The sequence below is a fragment of the Mesoplodon densirostris genome, chromosome 11 (assembly GCF_025265405.1).
Source record: "Mesoplodon densirostris isolate mMesDen1 chromosome 11, mMesDen1 primary haplotype, whole genome shotgun sequence".
NCBI lineage: Eukaryota > Metazoa > Chordata > Mammalia > Artiodactyla > Ziphiidae > Mesoplodon > Mesoplodon densirostris.
The window spans coordinates 98670579-98689425 of record NC_082671.1 but is presented as its reverse complement, the minus strand read 5'-3'; the positions used below and the strand labels follow the sequence as shown (position 1 = coordinate 98689425).

At 43.1% G+C, this 18847-nt stretch overlaps 2 protein-coding genes across 2 annotated transcripts; both read left to right on the top strand.

Moving 5' to 3' along the window:
- The first annotated feature begins 839 nt into the window (after positions 1-839).
- MYF6 (myogenic factor 6) lies at positions 840-2101 on the top strand. Its single transcript, XM_060113549.1, has 3 exons — positions 840-1358; positions 1647-1737; positions 1983-2101. Exons 1-3 carry the CDS (start codon positions 840-842, stop codon positions 2099-2101), a joined length of 729 nt encoding a protein of 242 aa, XP_059969532.1.
- An 8024-nt stretch (positions 2102-10125) lies between these two features.
- Positions 10126-12139, top strand: MYF5 (myogenic factor 5). The gene is made up of 3 exons (XM_060113581.1): positions 10126-10626; positions 11468-11543; positions 11949-12139. Exons 1-3 carry the CDS (start codon positions 10126-10128, stop codon positions 12137-12139), a joined length of 768 nt encoding a protein of 255 aa, XP_059969564.1.
- The last annotated feature ends 6708 nt before the right edge of the window (positions 12140-18847 follow it).

Below are 18847 nucleotides of genomic sequence, written 5' to 3'. Positions count from 1 at the left end.
CAAGAGACATTATTACATTTAGTGCATCCCCATCCTCAGTCCCACCCCTTACCTTATAGGTACTACTGCTCCACCGTGGAGCCGGGGTACGGAATTCAGATCTTGGTTGCTACCCTCCAAAAAGAGATAGCCAAGGAAGGAATCTGAGCACCCTCCAGCCACCCCCTTCCAGCTCCCAAATTGTCATTCAACCTTAGTAAAAGAGAGGAAAGAGATTTACCTGCTGCTATTGAGGCTGAAGCCTGAAAGTCATGTATAACCTTTGAAGGACTGTAATGGTTTTAATCACAGGAATAGCACCTTTTTGACAGGCAGGAGGGAGAAAAGAGCTGAACCAGTCTGCAAACATTAACCAAGCTATTTTGGAGCAATGGCTACTGCCTTTGAAATCTTTCATCATGGGTCTATACTTAGAATTCAGATGAGCCTGGGGGGGGGGAATGGGGCAGTGTTAATCCCCAGTTGTTCTGAAGTTGTCCTGTAAGCAGGTTAGCATCTAAACTGCCCCAGACTGAAGTGTTCGATGCTTTGTTTAAATTACTGGATTCTCTCTATGTATTTTGTTTTAACCTGTTCTGCATATAGGTTGTCACATCATTCTGGGGGTGACACTTCTCAGTTTTCTTTCAAAGTAGATGTTCTAGAGAGCACTGGCTGTAATCACATTGAGAGACTGATGCTCCATGACAGCTAAAAGTTGGATTGAGTTTCAGGAGCTTCTATATATAAAGCTGGGGCGACTTAAGTCACCGCACTAATTAAATGCCATCTGGGTGGCTCCTCTGGGTTTTTGAGCCCATCACCCCGTTCAGACCCAGTCAGAGGCCAAGGAGGAGAACATGATGATGGACCTTTTTGAAACTGGCTCCTACTTCTTCTACTTGGATGGGGAAAATGTTACCCTGCAGCCGTTAGAAGTAGCGGAGGGCTCTCCTTTGTATCCAGGGAGTGATGGTACCCTGTCCCCCTGCCAGGACCAAATGCCCCCGGAAGCTGGGAGCGACAGCGGCGGAGAGGAACATGTCCTGGCGCCCCCAGGCCTGCAGCCTGCCCACTGCCCCGGCCAGTGCCTGATCTGGGCTTGCAAGACCTGCAAGAGAAAATCTGCCCCCACCGACCGGCGGAAGGCCGCCACGCTGCGCGAGAGGAGGCGGCTCAAGAAAATCAACGAGGCCTTCGAGGCACTGAAGCGGCGGACTGTGGCCAACCCCAACCAGAGACTGCCCAAGGTGGAGATTCTGCGGAGCGCCATCAACTACATCGAGCGGTTGCAGGACCTGCTGCACCGGCTGGATCAGCAGGACAAAGTGCAGGAGCTAGGGGTGGACCCCTTCAGCTACAGACCCAAGCAAGAGAATGTAAGCGCAGACGCCGCCGGGGCCGGGGAACGCAGAGGCTGATTAGGCGCCTCCTCGGGGCCTGAACCTCCAGCGGCTCCGTCTCCGTTCGCGTCCTCCTTCCTCACCCGCCCCTCCCGCTCCCTCTCCAAGGAACCCCCGGTGACCCGTGAACGCGGGGTGCCTGCAATAGGCAGGAAATTCGTACCCGGCCGGAGGAAACAGGGGAGACCCCCTCCCAAAGGGCCCCCTACCCCACCCCCGGAACCGATGTTTCTTGGCTAATCTGCTGCCTCGGTCTTCCTCCAGCTCGACGGTGCGGATTTCCTGCGCACCTGCAGCTCCCAGTGGCCAAGTGTTTCGGATCATTCCAGGGGGCTCGTGATAACTGCCAAGGAAGGTAAAGTAAAAGGGCACTGGACTGCGCTGGAGAACATCCCGGGAGGGGACTGGGGTGCTCGCTGGGGGCAGAAAGCGCTCGGAGCCCAGCAGGAGCCTGGACGGTCCCTAAGAGACCGGCGCTCCTTGCGCGGGGACCGGTCCTCCCGCGCGGTCTAGGCGGCTTCGCGCGGGGCGCGGGGCGCGGGGCTGCCGGCTTCTTCCTTCCTTCGGGGTTATGTTTGTGTGTGTGTTTTCTGCGCTCAGGAGGGGCAAACATCGATTCATCGGCCTCGAGTAGCCTTCGATGCCTTTCCTCCATCGTGGACAGCATCTCCTCGGAGGAGCACAAACTCCCCTGCGTGGAGGAGGTGGTGGAGAAGTAACCCCGCGCCGGTGCTTGGGATGTCCTCCACGTAGCAGGAAGATCCCTCCCTCCCTCCTTCGCCTAATCCTTTAGGTCACGTTACAGTAATATTTAGGAACCCAGACCCAGGAGCTTATGAAAGGGAAGGAGCCATGTCCACAAAGAAACTTCTCGGAAACTGTTGTGCACGCTCAGACGAAAAAGCCTTTCGGCTTTGGGCTTGTATTTTGGGAACCGCGAGTGGCTTAGATCTAGCAGTTTTGCTTTGTTTTTGTTTGGTTGGTTTTGTAATATATTTACTTTTATTACGGTGATCCTTTTGTGCCATGTTCAAAAGAAGTTCATTCCTGTTTAAAGCAAAGTGGGAACGTCTCATCTAAATGTTAGTGGTATTGAATATATTTTTGTAAATAATCTTAGTACTTTCATTTTTTTATGTAAACCTAAGAAATATATTTTAAATGTGTAGTGACGTATTGTATATAAAATGTGCGAGGATCCTGGTATTGTAATATTAAAATATAAGTTTCTATACGAACAAAGTTGTTCCTAATTTGATTCAACTGAAAAAAATATGTTTGAGGCATAAATAAAGGTGAACCACGTTTTAATTTAGAAATCACCCAAGCCCATTTATTTGGGCGTTTACTTATGGACTGATTTAAAGGGAGGAAAATGGGTTGTTTTCCTGTGTCTGAATTAAACTGTTCACTTTTCTATCTCATGTAGACCCCACCCTTGTGGTTAGAAATGAAGACCATCCGGAAGAAATCTGCCTTTTTCCCTTTTATCAGCATCCCTTTTCTTTCTGTTTTAACTGTCCTTTACCTGGAGATCTGGGTGAGATTTACTTTCTCAAAGTTAACAACTGAATGTTCAATCGAGGAAAATCTCATTGTTACAAGAAATTACCCCACAAAAATTCTGCTTATTTGCCTAAAAAAATCTTCCGCTAATTTAGCCCGAATTACTTTCCCTCTTTGAATTTACAGGCCCGGCCCTTCGTGAGGAAGCATTCACATGGTGCACCAGGGGCTGCGCTGGCCTCGGAGCCAGGTCTCTGGTCCCTCCCGGGTTTTCTTGAACTAGACTGGTGGCTAGAAGACTGGAATAGCCTCAAGACCTCTCGTGGTTTGGGTTTGTTTTCCAAATAGAAAGATAAAAGAAGGGGACGATCTGGCTCATGAGGTGGGGTGGGCGTCTTTGAAGGAAGGTTGCTTCAAGAGAGGTAAGGGTTAAATGGCTGAGGGCAAAAGACAACAACACACATGAAACCTCTTAGCTGGACCAAATAGCAAAGCCCCAGAGAGGCTTGAAGCCCCAGGAGCTCCTAACCGTGAGGATTTTACAACGTGTGCCAGGTTTGTTTATCCTGTAACCTCAGGAAGAAACGACCACCAAGAATCACAGTGGGAAGTGAAGCAGAGGAAAGAGGCAAGCTATTTCTCTGGAATTGCTACTTCTCTCTTACATTCCGTAAATGGTACTTTCACTCCCCGCCGCCCGCCCGCCCTTAACTGCTTCCTTCCCTCTTTTTCTCTACAGCTAGTCCTCAGTTCAGAAATTGAAAATCAAATCTCATTCAGCACTTCCCAGCCCAAACGTCATTCCCAACGCTCCAGTCTGGACCTTGTTGCCCGCCGCCAGAGTTCCAGATGCCGCCCCAGACCGCGCCCCCACCCCGCAGGCATGGAGCAGTGTCTTGCCCCTTTAGCATTTCAAAAGGCTTCTTCCTGGGGATAATAGTTACTCAGTTTTCTGAGTGTATGGATAATTCCACTTTCTCCTAAAATGCAGAAAGCTTCCTAGAGGAAACTGATCTTGACATAGAATCCCTCTCAAAAGTGTGAGAGAAGTAGGTGGGAGTGTTAGTGGATACAAACTGCTGAACCCCTGTGCGCCATAACTGGACTGAATCTTCGCTGCTACGGTGTAAACGTGGAACTATCACTGCTCCTCTCTTTCTCCCGTTCCCTCATTTATAAAATAATGGGGATGACTATAATAGTGCTTATTAACTCCTGGAGTTCTGAAGATTCACTGAGATAAAGTTCTTAACCAAAACAGGACACAAAAATAAACACTAAATGTCAGCTGTTTTTATTTTTCATTAGTAAATCTAAACTGACCAACAAGAGGCTGTTCTTCCACCAAAAGCCACAGTTCCGTCAGATTTAGTTTTCTAGCTTTTTTGCAGGCTCTGGCTGAGAAAGTATTAATAACAAAGAGGCCAGCAGTAAAATGAATGAGCCGTTACTAACACTTTACCTGTTTATTCATATAACCCTACGAAAACCTGTAAAGGGGTCCTTTTGTTATCTCTTATGAGAAAAGGATACTTTGGAACAGAGAGGAGTTCTTGCAGTTTTAAGTACAGAGTCAGGATTTGGAGCCAGTCAACAGCAGTGGCTTCAAGCTTGCTCTCTGAATTGCTTATGCATCCTGAAAGGGAAGCCCTTGAGAAACAAGAAGGAGCATTTAAGGGCTGTAGAATAACTTGGCTGTATTTGACAATTGTTTTCCAAAAGCTCTTTCTCAAGAGTGATTAGCTAGTAAACTCCAAATTAGAGGAGTCATTGAATTAAAAGATCCGTGGTCAAGCATTGCAAATTATCTAATCAGAACACATGTGACTGAAGATGGCTTGATGGCGTGTATATCCATTAATCATGCTTATTATGTATCTATGATTTTTTTTCCTGAGAATTGATAACGACTTCCTAAAAATGTATATGTACATGCACACCCCTATATTTTGGAAAATCAGATTCATGCCACAACTGAAATCAGATGTCGTAAGTGACCAGGTGAACTCATTTACTTTATAACTGCGCATATATTTATAATAAGATTTGTGTTATGGTCTGCTCATCAGCAGAAAGCTTTTATCAATTCATGGACTTTAACTGCTGATAGATTTTATTCAGTCTTTGCAAATCAAATCCTCTCTATCTCTCTTGGCTGGGTAACTTGAGAAACTGTTTGGAATAAGTTTGCCTATAGAAGTCTCTTCATTAAATAGAGCAAATATTTCCCAAAGACTTCATGTGACCTCCACTGCTATAGCTGACATGTTAGGCTTTCCAATGAAATCCTTGGTGTGTTTGCAATTTAAATGTTTTCATTTGATATTAATGATGATAAGCTTGACTAAGGCCAAAGCCAAAACAAACAGGGCTGTGGAAGCAGAAAATCAAGATGTTAATAACTTGGTAAAGATAAGCAATTTGAAATTAAAACTGAGCCTCTTTCCAGAGGCAGGCATGAAATTATCAAGTATAAAATAACAAGTGACTTTCTCTTTTATGTTACTATAGAAATAATTTGTAGAATGTCAAATGTCAGCTTTCTGAAACTAACTTTAATCATCACACCTGGATCATTGAGTTTCAAGCCTGAACGTAGTGGAAATCCACTTATGTCTAACGGACTCACTTTTTTTTTTCAGACTCTTTCATATGTTTTTAGGGTGGAGGTGTGGTGCTAAAATTCAGTGTTCCCAAGTCCTCTTGAGACTGGCAGAGAAGTCTTGGGCTGCTAAAGTGACCTCTATCCCTATTAAGACATCTCTTAACTCAAAGTTAGAATTTACCCATCTGTGCTTTTCTCTTAGTAATATTTTATCCCTTTTATTCATCTCAAAACCTTCCTCCTACAACACCTTATCTGGAAAAAATATTTTAAAAAAGTTTTAGTTTAAACTTTGAATATCTCATTTCCTACTCTAATGCATTAGTAAATTAGCAATAACATGGTATTTCCTCAAAGAGCTAAGCCATCAAGACATTTCTCCAACAGACTCCTCCAGTCACTCCCTTAAAGTCAGAAGAAGTGTTGCAAAAGATGACCCTGCTTCCTAGAGGTTTCATTCTGAAAAAGCAATTTTTTGCAAGCCTAGTTCAGAGTCAGCCTGTGAGATGGAATGCCTATGCCATGTGCTGGAACAAAGATAATGCTGCAAGGACTGGCTACTTTCTCTACTCTCAAGGCTGCTAAAAGTCCTTACTTAGGCCTTTGATCTCTCCTGGGAGTCTTCGAATTCAAGCAGAGGCCAATGTCTTCCTCAGCTGTCTTCTCCACAAATTCTTCCAGCAGCTTTGGCAGGTACTAATGTGTTTACTTAGGTGTGCCTGGTTCCCAGAGCTAATAGTGGCTTGAAATTATTTAGCACGTTGTTACATCAGATATAATAAGCAAAAATTTCAAGAACAACTCCCTTGGTCCAGGAGTTGATAAGGGTCTCAGGTAGGGGCAGAAACGAATTGAAATGAACTTATCTTCCTATGTATATTTGATTTCTCCTGCTAAGAGAAGCATGGAGAATTTTCAATCATGCAGAATTCCTAGGGTGGGCAAATTTTACTAAAAAAGGAAGCTCTAAGCATCATTTTGCTGGTGTGGTCTGTCCATCAACACTAGGATCGTTGCCATAATGGTTAAACTAAAATACGTTCTCTTTTAAAAAAAAAAACAACTTGATGATTACTTAAAGGTCTTTGCAATTAAAACCTGCTTACAAGTCTAAATTGTAAGAAAATTAAGCATGTGTTTATTTTTATTCAGAATGTAAAATGACACAAAAATTTAAAAACATTATATCTATTGATACTTCACCAGAACCTTGGTGGGCATTCATTTATAACACCAGCTGGGCTGAGTTTTCCTCCCATCATCTGACTACTGTGATACTTTCCTAGCAGACAGTGTTGGAATATCATTTCTAACAACCCGTTTACATATTAGACAATCGTGAGTTTTCTCTGCCTGGAAGACATCCACTTCTCTGGAGAAATAGTGGAAAACAGTATTTTCATTCTTTTCTATGAGAAGCAAAAGCCAATCTAGTCTGATTTTGAGAAGAAGAGGCCACCCAGATGAGCACTGTAAACGACCATTTTTTAAAAAAGTAAATTTTAACTTTTTTCATACTTCTCTGTTCAATTTTCCCACTCAAAAAAATTTTTTTTCTCTGTCTCGTTCACTCAGTTTCGCATTTTCCCCTCCCACGATCTTTCCTGGGAAAAGAGCAGGGGAATCTCTCCCGAATTAGGGGAGCCCAGCCATCTTTGAGGCGCTGGCTTCCTGCCTTCTTTGTATCCTGCCTCCCATTTTTTGATCTCTTTCTCCTCTCGCCCCTGACAGAGGTCTAAAAGTTTTGTCTCGTTTTTTTAACTTTGGTGCTCTGAGATCCTATTTTCAGCACTTGGGTCCCAAGGGTCCTCAACCCTGGACCCTGTTTCCCCCCTAGCAAGTCCCATTAAGCCGCCGGGCGCTTGTGTTTTCTCGGCTTCTTTAGTTCCACTCACCCGCGGCACTCTGGTAAATTTGTTTGAGATCACCTTACCAAAGACAGCCCTAACCTCTGAGAACCACCGTTCCTGACAGAGCCTCCTGAGTGACAGCGTCTTCCCAGCCCGGGAGCCGAGGGAAAGCTGTCGGGGACCGGCGTTTGCGAGTTTCTGCTCTGGAGCGTTAAGGACGCGCGCAGTGAGAACGAACTGATTCAAGAAAAAAACAAACGAAATTCACCTCTAGGAGCACAAGCGCTCCACGGGGATGCCTAGTTTCCAATTCTGTGTGACCGGGGGCAAAGGACTTACTCCTTGAGCTTGGTTACCTTCTTTTAATAATGGGTCCACTTAACAGTTGCCACAAATTTGTTCTAAGTCATAAACGAGTGAATACATGGAAAGGGTTGGGAACAGTGCTTGGCAAATAGAAAATTCTTAATAATTGTTTGTTCCACACATGCAACGCTGAGCAGTTTGGGTACAAAGCACATTAGGTGCCTGGTGGAAAGAAATCAGCTGAAAGGCAAGATAACTTCTATCTTCCACTTAAAGTTTATTTGTGCCCAAATCTTAAATCTGCACACAACTCAGTTTTAGCTTCGACCAGTGTGTGAACTTCTGGACTCTCTAGGCAAAGAAAATGGTACTATTGCTGCTGACCAGAACCTGTGGGACTTGGCTGAGAGTTCCCAGATGAGAATATTACCCACTACTGTGTTTCAGGGGTAGCAATGTGCATGGTTTGGAATGTTTCCACCTGCCTGGATGAGTCCTTTAGGAACTTAATTCTTTTATCTGGTGTAGCCCTGGGTACCTATTCATTTCAAAGGCAGCCACTTGTTAATAGTCCCAAATAAGGTACAGATGAATTTCCCACAGGCCTACTAAGCAGCCCGTTGGTATGAAAGGGCCTGATTTTCGAGGGTGGTTGGTGATGGTGGTGGTGGTAGTGTCTTTGTCTTGGAGATGACAGAACTCGGAAGAGAGGACTCTGGCGCAAACCTTGGTGACTGACACTCTCCCACCCCTGGTTTCTGGGACCTTCACTTTGGAGTACAGATTTCACCTGTAAAAGTTAATACTTCTCTGGCTCCTGCAGACAGGGATCTGCCTGCCAGGGTTGCTTTCGGAAAATAATTTTAGGAAAAAGTAATAGAAAAGAAAGCTCCCCCAGCCCCCAATACGTTCGGAGTCACAACAGTTACTGGACTGTATGACCCAAGATCAAGGTGAGAACTCTCTCTCCTCTTTGAATGAGGCTACAAGGCCTGACCCCAAACCTCAGAATACTTGTTTAGGCCTGAAGTAAGAGCTTTTCCCATATATAAACAGCAAGCCCCCCACCCCACCCCACCCCCGCCCACAAATGATTTGGTAGCGGGTTAAGTAAGGGTGGAGGAGGATTGACAAAAGCTGATTAATAGGTTCATTGTCACTTAAATGGCAGCCCTCCCCTCTCGCCTTCTAGCCACCAAAGTTTCAAAGACCCTGCTGTGATTGCTTTTCTGGAAGGCTTTTGTCGCCAAAGTGTGTGAAGTTTCTCGGATTGGAGGAGTTGGAAATTTTACACGAGCCAAGAAGGATTGCTGCGCCGGCAGCTGGGACGCATCTGTAACGGTGTTAGTTTGCCTGAAAGCAGAAAATTAGCGACCCCAAAGCCCTGCTTGGCTGTTTAGTCTGTAGAAACGACAGGGCGGAGCAGAAAGAGAGGGAGAAGGAGACGCACCCCTGAAAAGAAGTTCGCCGTCTAAAACTGGGTCTCTTAGAATACAAATCTTAAGAGGCGCAGTCAGTGCGTATCTTCCGCCGGCTCAGGGCCCATCAAAGGTCTGGCGCAAAAGAGGAGGCGCTCAGCAAACATGCGCATAAGCGGGAAAGAGAGGAAGGGAGGTGTGTTCCTGGCCACCTGGCCCTCCTGTGCCCACGCCTTTTGGATGAGCATAGAGAGAGAACTCAGAGCGGGCTCTGCCTTGGGGAAAAGGAACCCCCCCTCCCCGCTTACCCCCAATAACACAGAGCCTACAAAATGGCAATATGATAAGAAACAAAACATTAAAAAAATAATCTAGATCCACTCCAGTATTGAAAGTGCCACTTCAAGCTTTTAGCAACCGTTATTTGGCCTAGTGGCTGAAAAAATGCCTGACACAACTAAAGTTCATGAAAAAGAGAAACACCTGAAAATAAAGTGATCCCTCATGTCCCGGACTGGGAAGGCAGGTCCTCTTTTGGTGTCAGCTGAAGTAGGGAGTTCTATTTACTAATTATCTTTTTTTTTTTTAATGTGACAGCAATCGTGCAAAGTTGGACTTCCTTCGTTCCTTTTGTCTGTGACACCCTTTAAGTGTCCCTTGGTTTAGGTAATCTGGAGTGTGTAAGCGGGTTGGGGAGCCATCCATCACCCCCGCCCCAGCAGAAATGCAGTAAAACCATTAGCGTCAAAAGGGGCAGTAAACAGCAAGTTGTCTCTAGAGGAAAGGCGGAGGTTTGCCCAGACAGCCCCGGCGGGGGTTGCGGTGGGATATGCTAATAGTGCGGGGCCACTGGGGCCGGCCTCCCTTCCCCAAGAATATATAAAGAGCCTCAACCCCAGCGCGGCTGACCCAGGCCGCCAGGCGTCTGCCCTTGTTAATTACCGGAGAAACCGACCAGGGAGCTCCGCCCGGGACTCGCCTGCCCGCAGCGGCGCCAGGCTCCGGTTTCTCCCCTATCTCGCTGCTGCCCAGGTGCACCTCCTGCCTCTCCGCAGAAGATGGACATGATGGATGGCTGCCAGTTCTCGCCTTCTGAGTACTTCTACGATGGCTCCTGCATCCCGTCCCCCGAGGGCGAGTTCGGGGACGAGTTTGAGCCGCGAGTGGCTGCTTTCGGGGCGCACAAAGCAGACCTGCAGGGCTCCGACGAGGACGAGCACGTGCGAGCACCTACGGGCCACCACCAGGCCGGCCACTGCCTCCTGTGGGCCTGCAAAGCGTGCAAGAGGAAGTCCACCACCATGGATCGGAGGAAGGCGGCCACCATGCGTGAGCGGAGACGCCTGAAGAAGGTCAACCAGGCTTTCGAGACGCTCAAGCGGTGCACCACGACCAACCCCAACCAGAGGCTGCCCAAGGTGGAGATCCTCAGGAATGCCATCCGCTACATTGAGAGCCTGCAGGAGCTGCTGAGGGAACAGGTGGAAAACTACTACAGCCTGCCGGGGCAGAGCTGCTCTGAGCCCACCAGCCCCACCTCCAGCTGCTCTGACAGCACGGTAGGAGAGAGCTCCGCACCTACCAGGCCCTTCCCGTCTCTTACAAAACCCTTTACATCTCATTTAGGCCAGGTGTAGCGACCAAACAGCCAGTAGTTACGGGTGGATAGTTAGGGGTGGGGATGGGGAGGCCGTTGCTGAAAGGGAAGAGAGGTGCCGCATTTCGACAGACGCCAGGAAACGGGTAGCGGCGGACCAGGAGTTTAGTTTGACTTCCTACCAAGTTCTAAGTGTGCATCGTAGGAAGAGGTTGTCACGTGAGATAGGTGGCTGTGAATGATCAGTCAGATGTTTTCTCTACAACTCAGTTTATTTCCAATGTATACCACCAGTGGCCCCTGCCCTACACTAACATCTAAAGGCAACTGTGTGAGGCTTCCACTGTCCCGCAGTTTGTAACTTAAGAAAGAAATGCCCGCGTGGCCCGAGTCCCTGCTCTGCTGAGGCCCGGCTGGAAGATGTTGATGCTTCTTTACAGAGGGCGTTTGCGCCAACCCTGCCAGGTTTTAATGTGTTTTTGCCCTGGGAAAGTGCTCTCTCTCTGAATTAGTGTGGCTTCCTTCTACTCCAATCCATTTTGCATGGTTAACCCAACGCACATGGCTGCTGAATTCCACCCGCCCTCTTCCTTTTGCTGCCTCTCTCCTCTTCCCCAAGCACAGAGATTGACCTCAGTGCCCTTGCGATTTGGTGAGGCTAGCCCTTCCTAAATCAAGGCAATGAAGGTATTTGAGAGTGGTCAGTTTATGGAGCTGGTGGGCAAGCACTGCCACACCCTAGGTCAGAGCATCTTTTGCCAAGACCTGAAAACAAATGCCTTCTTTTGTGTCTTTTATTATAGCCCGAATGTAACAGCCCTGTCTGGTCCAGAAAAAGCAGCAGTTTTGACAGCGTCTACTGTCCTGATGTACCAAATGGTAAGAATTGATGACTTCAGAGGAGTTTAAAAACCAGTTCAACTTCACAGTTCAGCCTATCAGAGCAGAGTCTGTTCTTCCACGCGGTAGTGGGAAGAGGATAGAGCGGTATTTATGGCGTTCTGGGACAGAGCGAAATAAACACACATCTTCTGCTCAAAGTCCCCCTAACAGATACATCCATGCACACACACAGACATAGGGGCTTTTGCTTGAACTATTACCCGGGTGCTTCTCCACTCCCCGCCTTCATCCCCATGAATTGCTAGATATTTGTTGCAAATGTCTACATCAGGCTTTCTGTGACCACCTGACCTCTGGGTTTCAAAGGAGCTGACCTGCTGCTTAAGGGGCAACATAAGCAAGGATTTTTTTTTTTTAATGGTTTTCTCTTTGTATCCTTAGTATATGCTACGGATAAAAGCTCCTTATCCAGCTTGGACTGCTTATCCAGCATAGTGGATCGGATCACCAACTCAGAGCAACCTGGATTGCCTCTCCAGGACCCAGCATCTCTCTCTCCAGTTGCCAGCACCGATTCTCAGCCTGCAACTCAAGGGGCCTCTAATTCCAGGCTCATCTATCATGTGCTATGAACTAAAAATCTAGTTTAGATCAGTTCTGCCAGGAGGGCCTATTACACAGGAGGAAAGAGGCCCAAAAAGTCCAAAAGCAAGACAACCTGTAAATAAACATTTCCTTTCAGTTGTAAATTTGTAAATATTATCTTGCCACTTTATAAGAAAGTGTATTTAACTAAAAAGTCACTATTGCAATTAATACTTTCTTTTCTTCTTTTCCTTTGTCTTGCTTTAGATATATAGTTCCAGAGGTACTATTTCTTATAGGGGTCAGTTCATCAAAGGTAGCTTGTTGCAATGCTTAACTTATATTTTTTATAAATATTGCTTATCAAAATATTACATCTGATGTTTAGAGCTTTATTTTTTTTTCTTTAAAACTTTAGGATAGCTGTAAATCAGTTATAGGGAGTTTTATATATATTTAACTTTTTTGCTTGTCTCTTTAATCCTTTGATTATATTGTGTAAAATAAAAATATAACAATACTGCCTAATGGTATATATTTTGATCTTATAAGAAATGTATCTTTTTAATGTAAGCACAAAATAGTATTTTGTGGATGATTTCAAGATATAAGAGATTTTGGAAATTCCACCACAAATAAAATTGTTTAAATGAAGAAACATTTTGGTTTATGATTTTGGTGAAAGAACCCCCTAATGGAGTTGGCAGTCATTGATATGATATTTTTAAGGTGGGGCTGAAAATGCTGAAACAGTTGGTTTTGTAGATAAATCTGAATATTTATCATCTCATGGACTCAGTTTAGGTCCTGTTGGTGTCACAGATGAAAATACCACATTTCTATTTTAAGCATACTTCAAGGGAGCCTACTAACTAAAATTTTTCTTTTATCTTAATGTTGCACCATATAATGTCAAGCTGTGTGTATATGTGGGGGAAAGATAGAAGTTATTCAGGACAATAAAATATTTTTAAACAAAAAGAATGTACAACATTACATCATTTTAATATCTACAGTACATTAGAAATCATGAGTTAGGTCACATTTATCTACTTGCCTGAAAACTTCTTGATATATTAGTATATTAATATTGTCAATAAAATATTTAAAGGTATTGAGCGTTCTTTTGTATTATTAGAGTGCTGGCATAAGAAAATTTACACAAACCATAGTAAAGTGAAGCAGACTGCAACTGCCCTCCTCCTTTTCACAGCCTTTTTGATTTTATTAATCATATGTTATGCTCCTGTGTTGTGTGTGCGTGATGGACATGTATCTTTTATTGTTCATCATTTAAATCTCCTTTAGAATGAACTGAGATGAAAACAGAACAAGTAAGTGAAAAATTAGGTAGCCAATCATTGGAATCATTCTCACAAGGTTACCATTGAGAGAGATAAAAAGGGAAGTATCCTTGAAGCATCTAAATTGGCTGTTCATAGAGAGCAAATAAAGATAATTATCTTGTCTTCTAATTTGTAAATTAGTTCCAAATTTCTAAGGGTTTGTAGTGACATATATTCACCAGCCAAAGCATATGGACTCTTTGCTGGAGCTTAGCAATTGTACTGTTCTTAGGAAGGTTTCTCCTTCTTTTCTTTTGCTTGTCCAGTCACCAGGCTTAAAAGAACAGATATTATTCCATAAAGGAAAGGAGAGAGGGTGGGTTCAAAAACTATTGTAGCCACTGTCACTCTGTTAGCATCATGCCCTGATACGGGATGCTGACTTTACTACACAGGTAAGTCTTTCTTTATCCATGATTTGACAGTGTGAGGATTTGAAGTGAAAAGAATTCAAGAGGGCATTATAAAGATTCACATATAATTTCAACTTCAGTTTGAGTGATTCACTTTTGTTAGACACTGTCTCCTTCTTCTACTTCTATGAAGAAGTGGGAAATTTGTTGTTGCTCTTAGTAGAATTAGAATAAAAAGAACTATCCAAAGATTGCTTTTTAAAGTTCAATTTTAAAACACATTACCATATTCTGTTCCATTTAATAAAAGTAAGCAGAGAATATAATGTAATTTTTAATTCAAGTGAATAAAAATTAATTTTATTTCCAAATTTCAGTTACTTCTATACTTGCAAATGTATTTGATATTCTCAGTTAATACTATAATGCCTCAAAGTATTTAGTTAAGAGTTTTTCAGTGCTCTGGATTTAATACAGATGGTGATAAATGTATGATTTAATACAATACTCTCCATGACGGCTTGCTCGGATTAATCTCATTTCCAATGGACTAACAGTGAAGGCTGGTGTCTACTCAGTAAACAGCTCAGCACAACACATCACATGCAGTCATATATACTTTTCTGACAAGGGCCTTTGGGAGTTGGTTGCAGTAATCCAGACCCATTCCCTTCTCCAAGAAAGTAGGGGAGAAGAGGGGGAAAAGAGTGACTCTGACAAAATAGTCAAGTAAGGACATGACTTTGCCATCTCCAAAATCCCCTGGAGTGAACAACTGGGCTGCCACTAAGCTTATATCAGACCCACCTCAGCTGGTGGAAAACATGCCACTAACAGTCAAATTTATAGGAAAACATCCCCTTTCCCATTTGCAACCTGATGGGGAGGAGGTTCTCAGGAAAAAAAGAGTCAAAAGAGACTCCTTTCTCCTCATGCCTGAGAAGTGCAAGTTCACTGGGTTACACAGGAAAACTTCATCCAGTGAGGTTGTGGAAATTGGGAAGTACTATGTGGAAGCAAGCTGCTACATAAATCAAGGTGTCTTGATTGCTCCTATTTTTTTTCTCATTTGAAAAATACAAGTCAGATAAAATTACTGCTATGTTATAGCCCTAAATTCTTCTTTAAGATGGCATTCCTACAAATACTTAATCTGACAGTGGTATTTCCTGAAATTCTCTCTTTGAGGTTATAACAGTTACTAGATTAAAGAAGTAATTTAATTCTCTGACTTTCAGAGGTGGTATTTCTGGGAATGATATTAGAGTAGAGCTATTTGTAACTTTAGAAAATCCCTGCTCAAATGGCAAAGTACCCCTGAAAATGTCACCACTGAAAGTTCCCACGTTGTCACAAAAAGCACAGAACATGAAATTTATTTCTTTAACAGTTCTGATTTGATATTAGTTGACTAATGATTTAATTGTTTAACATGGTACATTTGCTGAGCAAAGGATCTAGAATTTAATGCAACATCTAAACTGGGTCTAAAATTGTTAATGTATTGCTCTCTTTTTAATTTTACTTGCCACATTGTAAAATGGAGTCAATGATAGCTTAAGATAACATTATATAATAAATAGTTACCACTAAAATTGTTATAGTCTTAAAATCTTATAGAAATAATCCTTAGTAAAGGGAAAAACAAGCCAACTCTTATCTCCTTTTATGCTACTTAATTCACTTCATTACAGATTGAGTGAACACTAATGATAAACCAGCAACTAAAAATTGAGTTTGCATTATTATGCAAATAAAGAAGTAGAAGCTTAAGGAGTTTAATAATTTTCCCAAGAACACTCTGTTTGGGCTGGCTCTTTGGGCCTCTTTACAGCACATATTCCAGGAGGCTCAGGTGGAAATCACAAGGTTCCTTATGATATAGCATGAAAAGTCCCAGAACATTGTGTCTATTGCATTATTCTGGTCAAGCAAGTTACTGAAGTCAATCCAGAATCACTGAGAAGCAAACTAAACTCCACTTTTCAGTGGAAGCAATAGTAATGAATCTGTGGCCATAGTTACTCTACCATAATGACTAGTATATACTTGCAGTCTCTATTTGTTTACCTTTCACTGATTCCACTGACCATAATCTGGCTCTGCCTCTATCACTATCCATGGTCATGACAACCTTCAAAACAGAGTGTTCCAGCCCTGGGCAAGCTTATCCTCCAGCCCTGATATCTTCCCTGATCTTCAGACCTGTATATCCAACTGATCTTTAGATTCCTGTCATCTCTTGAATGTGTCAATGGTACCTCCAAGTAAACACATTCCACGTTAAGTTCATGCTGTTCTGCCTCTCTCCCTACCTCTTAACCTGGCACCCTTTCAGTGCGGACTCTCTCAGTGAATGATATCACCAGTTATATAAACATGAAACTTGGGACATACCCCTGATACTTCAATCTCTCTTACCTCTTGTCTAATTCATTACAAAATCCTACAAATTTATTCTTCTTAAATACCTCTCAATCCAAACGATGGTTATCTCTATCCAGGAATATCGTAAGACCTTCTTAACCTGTTCCCCCATAATTTCTCTGGGCCTCCCATTTCTGGAGACAGCATCCAAGTTTGTCCTTGGGGACTGTCCCTTTCCTCTTCTCAGGCCATGTGGTTCAGGTGGGATTGAGCGTACCTCCAGAAATGAGCCTGACCACGAGTGTGTCCTCTTCCTTGGCCACATGATTGTTTCATGGATGGGAGTGTGACCAAGGTGTTCAATAAGTGTCAGTCCTGGGATATTTGCAGGAACCGTAGGGAAAAAGTTCTCTTTCTGCTGGGGTTCTAATATAAGAGATTTTTTTACTCTAGGCTTCCAGCTGCCATGTCATCCCCGGGAAAGGAGATCCTGCCTAAAAATAAAGCCAACGCAGTAGAAATCAGATCTGTGACACAGAGTGATATATCCCTGAAAATATCTTCAAGTATCTGGATCCCAAAATGCCTGAATATCTGCTCTTGGCCATGCTTTACAAGTTTGGAGCCAACAAAGATCTTTTTTCTTAAACCAGTAATAGTGGGAACTTTGTTAACTGAAACAGAAAAATCTTGCATGATGCCATTCTTTGGTCTTTCCTATTTATTGCAGCCAGAGCAATCACTTCAGAATGTTCATCTCGTCATGTCAATCACCCCATTTTCCCTCCCAGCATAGTGCACGTAGAGTATCGACAGAACAAGCCCCTTAATGTGTCCGTCCAGCTTCTGCGCGTCTACCTCCTATCGACCTCTCCAGCAGTACCTCCTTCCGGTCAAGTCCTTGTTCCCTCCGCTCCAGTGTCACTACATTCCCTCTTACCAAAGGAGCTTTACACATTCTCTCTGTCTGCAATGCTCTTCCCTCCTCCACTTCCCCTAAGTCCATTCCCACTCCTTTCAGACTTCAATTCAGGCACCAATTCTAAGGCAAGATTTTCTTGAACTCTTTCACAGTATCAAGTCCTCGAATCCTACGATTTCAAAATACCATATGCCTCTTCTCTATAGCATGTCTCAGAACTGCAATTGTGCATTAATTAGTGTGATTACTAACATTTGTTTCCTCCACCTTGAGAGCAAGGACCTGTTCTTGCTCAACCCTGGACTATATGAGAATTGATATTGCTGAAGCTTTTGTTGTGGAGTGCACCCTTAATTTTCAAACTTTCTTATTCATAGAATTCCTTGACACTATTTTCTACTTTTCTCATAATTTTCTCTTTTAGGTTAATTTCTTATACTGACCTCTCTTATTCTGGCCAATCTTCATATAGTTATTTTTTAGGGTTCTGTTGTGTGTCCTCTTTTCTTTTTGGTCTACTGTGGACCTTTCCCACTTCCATAGCTTCAACTCCCACCTATCTCCTATGTAGAGATGTTTCTACTATTGCTTCAGTCTTACCTTTCCTAAGGAAAGCTGCCCCACATGCATCCTTTGATTGGCTTGGCTGGCCTTTTTAGTAACTGTTAATCAGTTAGGGATGGGTATCTGATGTGAGGGCAACCAATCAACGGACTGAACAACATTTATGAAATGCATAGCTTGATTTCAATATTGCATTGAGATAAACAGATTCTTATTATCATGAGCCAGACTAAAAAATAGAGAAATTAAATCACCATTTAATAGTGGGAGCTAAATTGAAAGGTCATGATGTTGATGGGACTGGAGAGTTTATGAAAGGCCATACGCAGGCTGAAATTATGGGAGAACATGAGTTAAGTAAACCAAAAAGCCAATTGGTAGTGGAACAGAGTGGATTCAGAGGCAGAAGAGAACACAGCGCCCACTATTTGTAGTACATATAGGTCCCTGGATAAGAGTTGAAGTTGACCACTAATTTACCACTAATTAGCTGAGGGTACTTGGGTAAATTACTTAGATTCTCAGAAGCTGTTTTTTCACTTATAAATGTGGATAATAACAGAATAACTCACACGACTTTTTGTGAGAGTTGCATGACATAAGGCATAAAAAATGCTTAGCTTAGTGTCTAGTCCATAACAAATACAATGATTGAGATTTAGGATGACTCATGAGACTCATGAATGCTTGACGTGGGGATCTTTGGAATTATCTTGATTCCAAAGAAGTCCTCTTGGTTTAGTGACCATTGGCTCAAGTGATTCCCTTATTACTTTTCATGGGAGTCATATATGAGCTACCCTGAGTGGATTTGTAACTAAAAGAATCACAGTAAAATATTCTCCAAATATTAATCTGCAGATTTTTCTTCAGAAGGCCATTCATATACTCAGTGACCAATGGACTCTTTCCCCCTTAATGGCAATCTCAACATGGACAAAATTTAACTTGTCTTTTACCCCTACATATCGTATTTCATTTTGTGGCACCACATGCATAAGTATGCATGCCAAAAATTTTAGAATCATTTTTGATTCCTCCTTTTCCCTCAACAATTAATTTAGTTTGTCTGGATCATAATGCAAAAAGGAATTTTAAAATAATAGTAGTAATAGCAGTAGAAACAATAGTGTATTTCCTCAATAAGCATAATTTTCCACACTGTAATTTATGAAATCAGTCTGAGTTTTATAGTCTTTGCCT